At 40.3% G+C, this 12,223-nt stretch overlaps 1 protein-coding gene across 3 annotated transcripts in view; it reads left to right on the top strand.

Annotated features, from left to right (window-relative positions):
• The window catches only part of LOC122551600 (myosin light chain kinase, smooth muscle-like), a 424,085-nt gene that overhangs the window by 304,925 nt on the left and 106,937 nt on the right, over positions 1 to 12,223 (top strand). For all 3 annotated transcript variants that reach the window (XM_087989064.1, XM_043693744.2, XM_043693743.2), the window contains exons 16-19: positions 3,849 to 3,929; positions 4,271 to 5,067; positions 5,618 to 5,734; positions 6,348 to 6,431. In XM_087989064.1, coding sequence (XP_087845190.1) covers positions 3,849 to 3,929; positions 4,271 to 5,067; positions 5,618 to 5,734; positions 6,348 to 6,431 — 1,079 coding nt within the window. The remainder of the gene's footprint in view (positions 1 to 3,848; positions 3,930 to 4,270; positions 5,068 to 5,617; positions 5,735 to 6,347; positions 6,432 to 12,223) is intronic.

The following is a 12,223-nucleotide window of genomic DNA, read 5'->3' on the forward strand; positions in this document are numbered from 1 at the left end:
CAGGGTTGGCACCGATATGAAGCTTTCATGCCACAGGAGTGGCACTCTCTTCACTTTGTGGCTCTTGTCTTCCCTGCCCACTGATTAATAATGAGGATTGATTCAGATTCAGCAGGCTGATCCTCGGAAAGTTCTCTGCATCCTGAGATAATGAAATTTCTGGTGCTCTGCCCTGCTTGTGATAATGTAACATCATCTTTAGACTGTAAAACCTCTGATAGGTTTCATCCTGCACCTCTATTACAATGTAGTTCTATATAGTGTCGTTTTTCAAGGTTCCCTATTGGCAAATATCTGCAAGATGATTAAAAATCATTTTTAAAAGAACTGATGTTTTTCCTGGCTCCTGGTTGCACCGGTTAAACTTTGCCCAGTCTATCATGGGATTTCGTTGTAAACTGAAGTCAAAAGCATTATTTGCTTCAATTCCAGATTCTTCTGCTGTGTCCTGTTTGGTGAGAATGGTTTCATCTCTTAGACAACAATGCACTGACCTGGTCTTTGACTGGCTTTTTGTCAATTCCTGAAGCAATTTGGTAACTGGTGAACACCTAGCTTACCCACACATTGCCTGGTCAGTACCCCCTGCATTCTCTAGAGGGTCTGGTAAAGGGAAGGCTCATTATATCGGGTGTTCTATAACAACTGCAATACATCTTTACTTGTCTTTAGTCTCTCTTGCAGTTATCTTTATTTTTATATAAAGACAACTGACCTACTGAATTTATTACTTACCCTCATAAATTGATTTTTTTTCAGAACCATTCCATCCTGACTGTATTGGTGATTGCTTATGTCCTGGGTTCAATTTCTTTTCCTGGAACTATGTTCCACTGGATTCTGTTATTTGGTACCTACTAATGGGCAAAATGCCAGCTCCTCCACAGACAGTTAGCTTCACTAAGATGGCACTGCCAGTGAATCTCTCTGGGTCAACTCTAGTTAATTGTACCAGACCTTCAGTGCCTTCACCAGTGGGGAGGCAATTATATGTTGGTATTGTCACTAGACTAGCAATCCAGTGACCCAGGTAAGGTTTTAAGGACCATGGCAGATGATGGAATTGAATTCGATAAAATCTGGAATGATGACCATGAAACCATTGTCAGAAAACCCCATCTGCTTCACTATTGTGTTGGGTGATTCTCTGACCGTGTGAAATGACTTCAAACAGATCTAGCAACTCGAGATTGATCATCCATGGGCCCTAGCAAGAGCAGAATCGTACTCACACACAATCTGGAATCTCACAACTGGACATATTCCTCCCCACTATAGTAATACCATCATTCGAGGGCATGCGAGAAGCAGCACCAGGCATAACTAAACATGAAGTGTCAACCTGGTGAGCTACAACACAGGACACCTTGCATGCCAACAATTTAAAAAGCAGGTGATAGATAAAGATTCCACAACCAATGACATCATTCTGCTTCCTTGTGAAAAAGGGGCACGTGGAGTGGGGTCAAGGTCCCTCATTCCCCTTTTGCCTTACATGGATGCTGAGACCAATGACTAGAATGATGGAGTGCAGGCTGATGAGCGTATCTAGCAAACAGTGTGTATTTTGGACCTGGCTCTGCATTGCAGCCATCAACCTGTCCATGGAGGCAGCGAGACACCGCCATGCCCAGAGGGAGCACAGTACAAATGTGGAGTCCTTCAAACTTTGAGTCAGTTTGCCCAGTGCCTCTGACAGCCCTGCCTGCTGCTCCTGTGCATTTGGATGCAATTTTTAATGATCATCATTCTGGTACCATCTCCTGAATAGAGTCGCGCAATTGACTGGCCTGCCGCACTCCTCTAAGTAGTGTCAGTGACCTGGAGGTGTGCCAGTAATGTACTCACCAGAACGTGCTTCCAACTCTAATCGAGCTAATGTACCCACTGAGGTGAAAAAGGAGACAATGACTTGTGAGGCCATTTTCTTGAAGATGGAGACTGTGCAAAACCCACTGGTGCCATGAGAAGACAAAAGAGAGAATGAGTTGTGAAGTAGTGATAGATGTTTGGGCATGTTAAAAATACGTGCACAGTGACAGAGCACAGCACAACACAGCACAACACATGGAGTTCTCGGCATCACAGCATGAGTGGGATCTATCCTCTCCCGCTAAGGCAAGGATCCACTCCATGTAGAGGTGAGAGGACAGATGTCTGGCTCCCTATCTCCAATTTCTCTCTATCCTATTGTGGGTGATTTTTTTCCTGGTAGGAAACAAAGAGAGGAATTTAGTGAGTTGAAAGTGGCTGGCACAGCTGTTGGTGCAAGTGGGAAAAAGATGGTGAGGTTTTCCCTATGAGAGAATTAGCTAGTGCAGGGAGAATGCAGGGTTAGTAGTGTGGGGAGTTTGGTCTGGGTGAGAGTGACCGGTGCAAGATGCTGCAGGCAACAGTGAATGTGGTCGAGCATGATCCTTCATGGAAAGTGGGGGCAATAGCAGAGTTAGAATGAGTGTAAGAGACCAGGAGGAAAATGATGGCACTTACCTTTGCAGAAAGCAAAACGTCATTAACCTTCTTTCTACATTAGGAGAAAGTGAGGACTGCAGATGCTAGAGATCAGAGTCGAGAGTGTGGTGCTGAAAAAGCACAGCAGGTCAGGCAGCATCCGAGGAGCAGGAAAATCGACATTTCAGGCCAGAGCCCTTCATCAGGAATGAGCCATCCTTGGAAGAGGTTTCAGGAATGATGAAGGGCTCCGGCCCAAAACGTCAAATTCCTGCTCCTTGGATGCTGCCTGACCTGCTGTGCTTTTCCAGCAACACACTCTCGACTTCTTTCTACATTGCTGACCATTTCTCTGGACTGTGGACACTTCACTGACTCAGGTGGCACCTTCAGACCAGGCGAGCAATGTCTGGTTTCATGGTCTCTTCTACTGGTCCTGAGGAAAGAGGATGACCTCCAGGTCCCTGTTGGTGAAACAGGGAACTAACTTTCCTTTCTCAACCATCTCAGGGACAATTCTTCCCAGAAGGAACCATGCAGGGCAGTTCCTGGCTGACCTGGTGCACAGCTGCAGTTTAAACATTGTGCCAGGAATCCTGGGAGATCATGGCAATGGTGAGTAATTCTGCCTATGGCAATTGCACAATAGTGCAAGCTGGTTGTCATAGAGGCATGGGGCAGAACCAATCAGATGAGGTACTGATAAAACACGCTAGATGTCACAGATTGAAAGCCTGCAGAAAACTTCCCAAACCTGACTCTTGGCCAATTTTTAATAAAATTTATCCCTTGGAAACTCAGGAGTTGAGTCAGGAGATATCTACCACTAATGTTTCATTCTGTGAATAAATCTATTCAAGTAAAGACTGGTTTTGGATTCTTCCTTCATCAGCTGGCTCTCCGTGACTATGCTGCCCTGTCACTCGCTATGGCTTTGTAGGAAGTTTGAGGAAGAGTTGATCAATTCCTGCAGGTTGTTAATGGTCTTTGCTTTGTTACTGACAACCTCAATCTTCAAACCTTTCGGACGCCGCATTAATAAGTACAAAGAGTTCATTTCTTTTGCAGAGGAAGCGTTAGCAGCCAGATTGTATCTCATCCTACAATCTAACCCAGCTAATTGTAATAGGCTTGTTATGCTTTGATAAACAGTTCACTCGTCATATGTGAACCGCTGTGCACGGATGTTGCTCGGATTGTGATGGACAGATAGCAATTATTTATAACCAAAATGAATAAACAATATAACTTTTTTAAAATTGCTAGCATTTGCTACATTTTTTAATGTATTTACTAATATAGTTATTCATAATTGTCATTTTACTTCTTTAAAAACTATCCATGTATTATTTAACTTAACCCCTACACCCTCAATCTCTTTCTTTCACAAATATCAGAAATCAAGTTGGCAAGTGTAGCTGCCACGTGTCTCTACTGGTCAAAGAATGCTCCCTTTCCAGAGAAGAAGCCAAGGAAGAGTAAGTATGTTTCCCACATTACTTGGGAGTGTTCTATTTTTGCATGACTGTACTAAGGTCAGCCAGTTTTATCTGGAAAAGATTCAAAATTAATCCCCAGAAGTGACCAAACAAATTGTTTACATCACACAGCTGTACCATAATACATGGGCCAGGCAGAGTCTGTTTCACTTTTTCTCATGCCCATACATGGTCACTGAAGTCATCAGTGATGCAGTACAGTAATAGATCGTGTTCATTTCATAAGCCTTTCCCTTTTATAAACATTCTTCAGCCCGGAGCTGTTCTCTAGCTTTTAAATTAACCTCTTGTTAATTCTCTCCCCTTTTTGCTGGTAACAGTAAGGAGCAATTGAATGCCAGCATCGTTGAAGCGAAGGAGTCTAGTGGTGATGGCATAGAGAATTTTGTGAGACCAGACAGTGCCAAAAAGAGCGTAGCTGAAACAAAAGGAAACACAGAGGAGGAGAAAACATTCCGGGGGGTGCTTAGGAGAAAAGTTGAAACCAAAGAACAGTCAGCAGAGCAACTCAAACAGCAAGAGGCTGAGCAAAAAGACTTCCGTTGCGTGCTGGGGAAGAAAGTGATCACCAAAAGCTTTTCTGAGGAAGAACTGAAGGAACAATCAGCAGAACAAATGAACTTCCGAGACTCACTTTCCAGACATGTCAAAACAACTAATGCATTTGAAGAAGAGAAAAAGATTTCTAGTCCCCAGCAGGTAGATTTTCGGGCAGTACTTGGTAAAAAGAACAGTCCTAAAATATCACAAGACATGATCACACTAAAGCAAATGCAGCCTGACATCAGGAGTGCTCTAAGCTCAGATAAACAAGATTCGACTGGCAAAGATGCTAATAATGACGCTGGAAACCTTCAACCTGTAAAAGTGGACTTAAATGATAATGGCGATTGTAAAAATGGATGTTCATGTATCGATGGTGGAATAATTGATCAGAAATCCGAAAGCACAGGAAATGCACCTGTTTTTAAGGAAACATTAAAAGATACTCAGGTAGTAGATGGTGAACGTTTATTGTTGCAGTGTCGAGTTACTGCTGAACCAGCTCCAATAGTCACCTGGACTATAAATGGAAAGGCCATCAAGTCATCCAAGTTCATTAATATATCACAAGAAGGTAACTGATTTCCAAGGATGAATGGAGATTTAATTTAAATCTTAATAAACATTCACAGTATATTATACTTAATATGAAAAATTGTTCACTAAAATTTATTAATAACATTTCAGTTACTTGTTGAACTTGGGAAACTTTCATCTCTATTCAAGTTTTTAGAACCCTGAAGACTATAGATATTTAGTGTTCAACACCAGGTTATCATCCTAGTGTTTCCAAGTAAACCTGTTGGACTGTAACCTGGCATTGTATGATTTTTAACTTTGTCCACCCCAGTCCAATACTGGCACCTCCAAGTCATATTTATTGTTCAGTAATGATTTTTGATATAACTGCACATCAGTATTACAAATGTCAAAATGTTCCTTCAACCAACTTTTATTTTGTAATATGTGACATTTGAATAATAAAGATCTAAGAAAAGTTTATAACATATTTTTATTAAGTTGAAGTTGATGAATATTGGTTCTAAAAAGTTGTGTATAAAGGGTTAAGTTATTTGAAACTTTCATATGGATTGTGAACTCTCAAAAGCTTTTATTTATGTCAGGATCACTTTGTATACTTGCAATTGAGGAGGTCCTGCCTGAAGATGAAGGCCTTTACAAGTGCATAGCTGAGAATTCTACAGGGAAAATGGAATGTTCTTGCTCAGTTACTGTGGCTGGTAAGTGTATTCAGCAGCATGCAAACTCACAATGGAAAACATTCCTCTACATGCAACGCTGTTTGTCTTTTCTTCCTGTCATTAAACTGCAAAATTAAAAACAAAATTCCTTCCACCAGTCTGTGGCAAAAACAACTTATTACACAAAGTTAGAGCATGGTTTCTCTCAGATAAACAAATATCTAATAGCACAAAGCAAAATGAAAATAATCTCCAAGAGTTGAATAAAGAAGCCTGAAAAATATTCAAGTCTGATGTTAACAATACAGAACTGGTAGGTTTTTGTATAAGTTAAAATCTCACCCTTTGTGTTCTAAATGAACGAGGCTGTTGATTAGTCTATACATATTTATCAGAATAATTTCATTTTATGATAATATCATAATAAGATTTTAAATTAACAGAGACCAAAGCAATTTCTTATCATTATAAAAACTTAATGTATTCACCAAAGAGCCAGTTAAAACTAAAACCATTAAGCAGCATTGGATGTACAGAAAAGTTTTTGATATCTTAAAAAAGATACAATTTTACTACTCTTATATAATTCTCTGACCTGCAACAGAAAATAAATATTTATAAATCAAGTTATTTTAAAATTATTCTTCTTCAGATGCAGCTGCCCCGAAGACTCCCCAAACTGCTGAGAAAACATCAAAGAAGGCAACGTCCACCCTTAGTCCCACTTCAGACGGTGGTAAGTCACAATCATTTATCCAGCCAGTTTCCAAATAAGGAATGGATTATGCTTTCAGCTCTTTTCCCATTAGTTAGAGGCTATTCGCTGAAGAAGTTGTTATCTTCAATGTTGATGTATGATGCTGTTTTAACCTTTGGAACAGGATATGTGATTTTCTCCTTTATAAAACAAAATATGCTATGAATGTTAAATATTAAAAGCTAATGTAAAGGAGTTTGAAGTTAATAGTGCAATATTCTTCTTCATCATGAATTAAGATTTTTTTTAAACAATTGATAAATTTGACAGACTTTTGAAATGTGCAAACTTAGTTTCTTTTAAAGAACTTTAATTCAGAACATTTTAAATCAAAAATGATGAATAATCCAAAACAGAACTTTTATAAAGAAAGAGAATAATAGTATAATTTGCCTCTCTGCAATAATAAAAGCAATATTGTCATTGAAACTTAAATAAAATTGATATCACAGTCACAATAAACTCTACCCTCTATTATATCTTTCTGATAAATGAAGGTCACTAATAAGGTCAATTACTCCCACCAGACAGTCTTGTTTGAATGGAATATGAGTTTAAGAATTGAACCTATTAATCTATGTATGGAATGATACATCATAGAAAGAGGCCATTCAGCCTCTTAATCCTGTATTTCACAGAACAATCAGTTATTTCCATTCCTCTGATCTTTCCACATAGCCCTGTTTACTTTTTACCTTTCAAGTACTTATTCATTTCCATCCTGAAAATTATTATTAAATCTGCTTTCACCAGCATGCATACAAGTGTATTCAATAATAGCTTCCTGCCTATAGCAAATGCCCTATCTCACTTCAGGTTTTTTGTCAATCATTTTAAATCCACATCCTCCAATTGTCTATCTTTCTTCCATGCAAATAGTCCCTTCCATTTTGTGAATCAAAATTCTCCCAGGTGGCTAAACACCATCAGCTTAACCATCAGCTGTAAGAACAGCCCTTGCATCTCCAGTTCATCTACACAACTGAAGTTACTCATTCCTGGAGCCATCCTCGTGAATCCTTTCTGTGCTCCCTGTCAGGCTTTGATGTCCTTTTTAAAATGTGATGTGCAGAAGTAAACACAATAATCCAAATGTAAACACAAGAAGTAAACACAATAATCCATTTTTTGCCGCTACTACGAAAGCCACGGATCATATATACCTCCTTAACAGAAAACCAAAAAAACGGCAGATGCTGGAAATCAAAACGATACCAGAAATTGCTGGGAAAACTCAGCAGGTCTTGCAGCATCTGTGGAGAGAAAGCAGAGTTAACATTTTGGATCCAGTGACTTCAGAACTGCAGAATGGTTCAAAACTCAAAGAGTTCTGAAGAAAGGTCATTAGACCTGAATCCAGTGACTTCAGAACTGCAGAATGGTTCAAAGCTCAGAGTTCTGAAGAAAGGTCATTAGACCTGAAATGTTAACTCTGCTTTCTCTCCTCAGATGCTGCCAGATCTGCTGAGTTTTCCCAGCAATTTCTGATTTTATTTCCTTTAGAGCCTTCTCAACTCATCCTACCACCTTCAAAGATTTGTGGACATTCTCAGGACTCTGTTTCTGCACTTCCTCTCAAATCTCACACTCAGTTGTATTGCCTCCTTATTTTTCCTCGCAAATGTATCATTTCTCACTCCTTTCTTGACGTTAATAGCAACTGTCAAGTGTCTGCTGTTTTAACCACTCTGTATGTGTCCTCCTGAAATCTGTTCCTATCCTATTCATTGCTTATTACACTTCTCAGTTTTGAGGCATCTGCAAACTTTGTTAATTTGCATTGTACACCCAGGTTCAGATTATTCGTACATATTTATTAAAACAGTGGTCCTTACACTGGAGATTTGTCTGTTGGTCAGGCACTAACAAGTCTGGAACTTGTTGACTGCAGAAGGACTCAGCCAATGTTGTAGGCTAGCCTGCATGTATCGATACCAGTTCCCAGCCCAGAGAAATAGGGAAAGGTTATAAGTAGGAAGGGCATCTGTCTGGAAAAACAATGGGCAAATTACACAGTAATGGTTGATATGAATGGAATGATATGATGAAAGGTGATAAACCAATATCAAGGCAATCACATGTGGCATGGGAACAGCCAAAATGAGAATGAGTTCAATGGTCCTAATATCAATCCTTGTGGAACCCCAAGAAAATAACTGTTTGCTATTTGTCCTTTAGCCAATTTTTCATCTGCACTGCCCTTCTCCCTTTGCTTCCATAGGCTTTAACTGTTCAAATAGGTTAATTTTGTGGTACTTTGTAAAATTTATTTTGAATATTTTAACAGCAGCACTATCCTCATAAACCATTACTTCAGCAAATAACTCCATCAACTTCTGCATAACTGATATGCCTTTAACAAATCCTAACAGATTTGCAGAAATTAGACCATACCTCTTCAGCTGACAATGAATTTTGGCCCAGATTATTGCCTTTAAAAGTTTACCATTACCAATGTCAGGATGGCTGTAATTGCCAGGTTTATCCCTCTGCCCTTGTTTATGAATAGCATTTAACATTTCTAATTCACTAGCCCTTTTGAACCACTGCCATTGATAAAGATGATACAACTCCACAAAGGCCAGTATCCCTTCATCACCCTTTAATTACACATGGAAAGTTCTAAGCACTGATCCAACTCACTCAGAGCCAGCTCTCAGAATGAACAGTGCCTCTGACACTCCTGTTTTTATCTGTCAGCCAGAGCTCCCTGATATGACCAATTAACAGCCCCAATCAGGGAACTCATGTTTTATGACCTCCACCTGGCTGACCTTGTTACCATCATTACAAAGGAGAATTAGAAAAATTGGCCACATACTCAATAACTTCCACTCTTACTTCCCTCAGCAATCTAGGGTACATACTATCTGGTGACTTTTCTACTTTGCAGCTTAATCTTCAACCAAAACTCCCCTAGTGCACATTTTGATTTGCTGAATGCCTGGGGTTACAGAATTAATCCACAACCCTGCAAGCTTTAAATAAGATCTTTAAAAAAATGTTTCTATTCGCAATGAAATACACAATATGCACAAAACAAGCATAAACCATTGAACACTGCAGCAATTCAGGTTTTTGTAACTTGCCTTCACAACCTTTAACAGTTAAATATCAATATTATTGCTTATGTGAAGAAGACAGGGTTCCATTCCATCACTATATGCAGGGTGTGTGATCACCACCACTAGAGCAACAGCTTATAGTTTAAGTAGTGCCTTCAATATAATAAAAGTGCTTTAGAGACATTACATAACAAAATAAGACACTGATTCTCACAGGAAATTTTAGGGAAGGTGACCAAAAAAACCTGGTTAATTTTAAGCATTGTCTTAAAGATAGAATGCCAAGAGGTCGAGGCAGAACCCTTCAAGGTGACAATTCCAGAATTAAGGGCCCAAGTAGAGTAATTAAGGGCCAATGGTAGAGTAATTAAAATGGTGGTGATTCAGAGGCAGGAATTAGAGGAGCACATATACCTGGATGCAATTTGGAGTGAAAGGGGTAATTTAGGAAGGGGAGAAGCTGTGCAATGACTTGAAAATAAGGATGAAAATTTTAAAACCAAAGTATTGTTTAACAAGGACATTTCTGTCAATGAGCACCAGGGTGTTGGGGGATCTGGATTTGGTGGGAATTAGTAGAGCATTGAAAAAGCAGAATTTTGGTTTATGAAGGGTAAGAACTGGGAAGCGGATCAGATGTGCATTAGAGCAGTCAGTTCTGGAGGTCACAAGGGCATGGATAAGAGCTTCAGCAGTGGGTGGCAGGGTCAGGCAGTACTACAAAGGTGGAAATGGGTGGCGTAAGTGATGGCATAGATATGTGTTTGAAATCCCATCCATTGTCAAGTGATATATCGAGATTGCAAACAAACTGGTTCATCCTTAGATAACTTCCAGAGAGTTGGTAACTGCAGAACAGAGCTTTGAGTGGGAACCAAAGATAATATCTTTACTCTTTCCAGTACTTAATTGGAGAAATTTCTACGCATCCAATACAAGATAACAGATAAGCAGTTTGATAGTATACTGTTGGTGGTCAGGCCAAGTGAGGTGGTGGTGACACAGGGCTGGGTAAAATGTGGAAGCTGTTATGTTTTTGAATGGTGTTACCAAGGTGCAGCATGGAGATGAGAATCATAAAATCCCTGCATTGCAGAAAAAGGCCATTTGACACATCATAGCTGCACTGACACCACCCCTCCCACCCACCCCCCCGCCCCGCACAAAGAGTATCCCACCCGTACTGACCGTCCCAACCCTACATATCAATGTTTTACCATGGATAGTCCACTTAACCTGCATGTCCCTGGACACCATGGGGCGAATTAGCATGGCCAATCCACCGAACCGGCACATCTTTGGATCATGGGAGGAAACCGGAGCACCCAGCAGAAACCCACACAGACACAGAGAGAACGTGCAAACTCCACAAGAGCCAGTTACCCGGGGCTGGAATTGAACCAGGTCCCTGATACTTTGAGGCAGTTGTGCTAACCACTGCACCACCATGTCGTCCTAAATCAGAGGGGTTTTAAATAGAACCTTGGGAAGCATCAGGGTAATTGTGTGGGACTGGGAAGAAAGCTATTTATGATGATTCTTTTGCTCCTGTTGGGTAGGTAAGGTCAGAACAGTGCATGTGTAGTCCCACTCAGCCGGATGGCAATAGAGAGGGTTTGGAGGAGAAAGGTGTAATTAACTGTGTCAAAAACTGAAGATACGTTGAGAAAGATATGAAGGGAATTATTTGTCTTTGCATTTGTATCCTGGCTAAGCGCCATCTTAGGAGAAAGTGAGGACTGCAGATGCTGGAGATCAGAGCTGAAAAAGCCCTTCTTATGCCCGTAACACGATTCTCCTGCTCCTTGGATGCTGCCTGACCTGCTGCGCTTTTCCAGCAACACATTTTTCAGCTAAGTGCCATCTTAGTACTGTGACAGGGTAGGGAACCTAATTGAAGGGATTCAAACATAAAAGTTTAGGACACACATGGGAACAAACTTGGAAAGAGACAACACATTCAAGGGTTTTATAAAAGAAAGAGGTTGTAGTTGTAACAAAACAAAAAATAGAAAGTGCTGGAGAAATTCAGCAGATCTGGCAGCATCAGTGAACAGGGAAACAAAGTTAACATTTTGAGTCTGATATGACACTTCCTTGGAACTACTGAAAAAGAAAGCCCGCACAGAAGCTGCAACAGTATGGGAGAATTCCCAGGGCAGAATACACAGGAAATTAATCAACCACAGTTCAGGAAACTATTACAGAAAATCAAAGGCACTTGCAGAGTTTGGGAAGAAATGTGCTCTCTGAAAATTCACCAATGGAAAATGTATGAAGAAGCAGAGTACGGTTCATACCATGAAGGAACTCCAACGCAAGTGTCAGTGATACCACTATCTACGAAATGAGAAATTCCAAGTTTGGAGGTTATGGGGGTGTCTTTGTTCCCTCACCCTCAGAATGCCCTTCAATCTTCCTTGTGTCCATTAGATTCACCCCAACTGGCTTGTAGACCTCAAAATGGATCTCCAGTACAGCCTGTAAATTCATTTCAAGGTATTATTGGTGGATTACTGGTTCTTCCTGACCTTGGGTGTTCATTACCAAATGTTGGTGATTGGAAGGAGTACCATAAAAGAACTTTGGGGTGATGTTGAGAGCAAGGAATAATACCTTTAACTTTAAGTTAGTTGCTACGTCACAGTCAGATCACAGGAAACTGGTGTCTAGGTTGGCATAACTCTAGAGAGCATCTTCTCTGAT

Source organism: Chiloscyllium plagiosum, unplaced genomic scaffold (genome assembly GCF_037043375.1).
Source record: "Chiloscyllium plagiosum isolate Xiang-an unplaced genomic scaffold, Cpla_swu_hap1 HiC_scaffold_7, whole genome shotgun sequence".
NCBI classification, from domain to species: Eukaryota; Metazoa; Chordata; class Chondrichthyes; order Orectolobiformes; family Hemiscylliidae; genus Chiloscyllium; species Chiloscyllium plagiosum.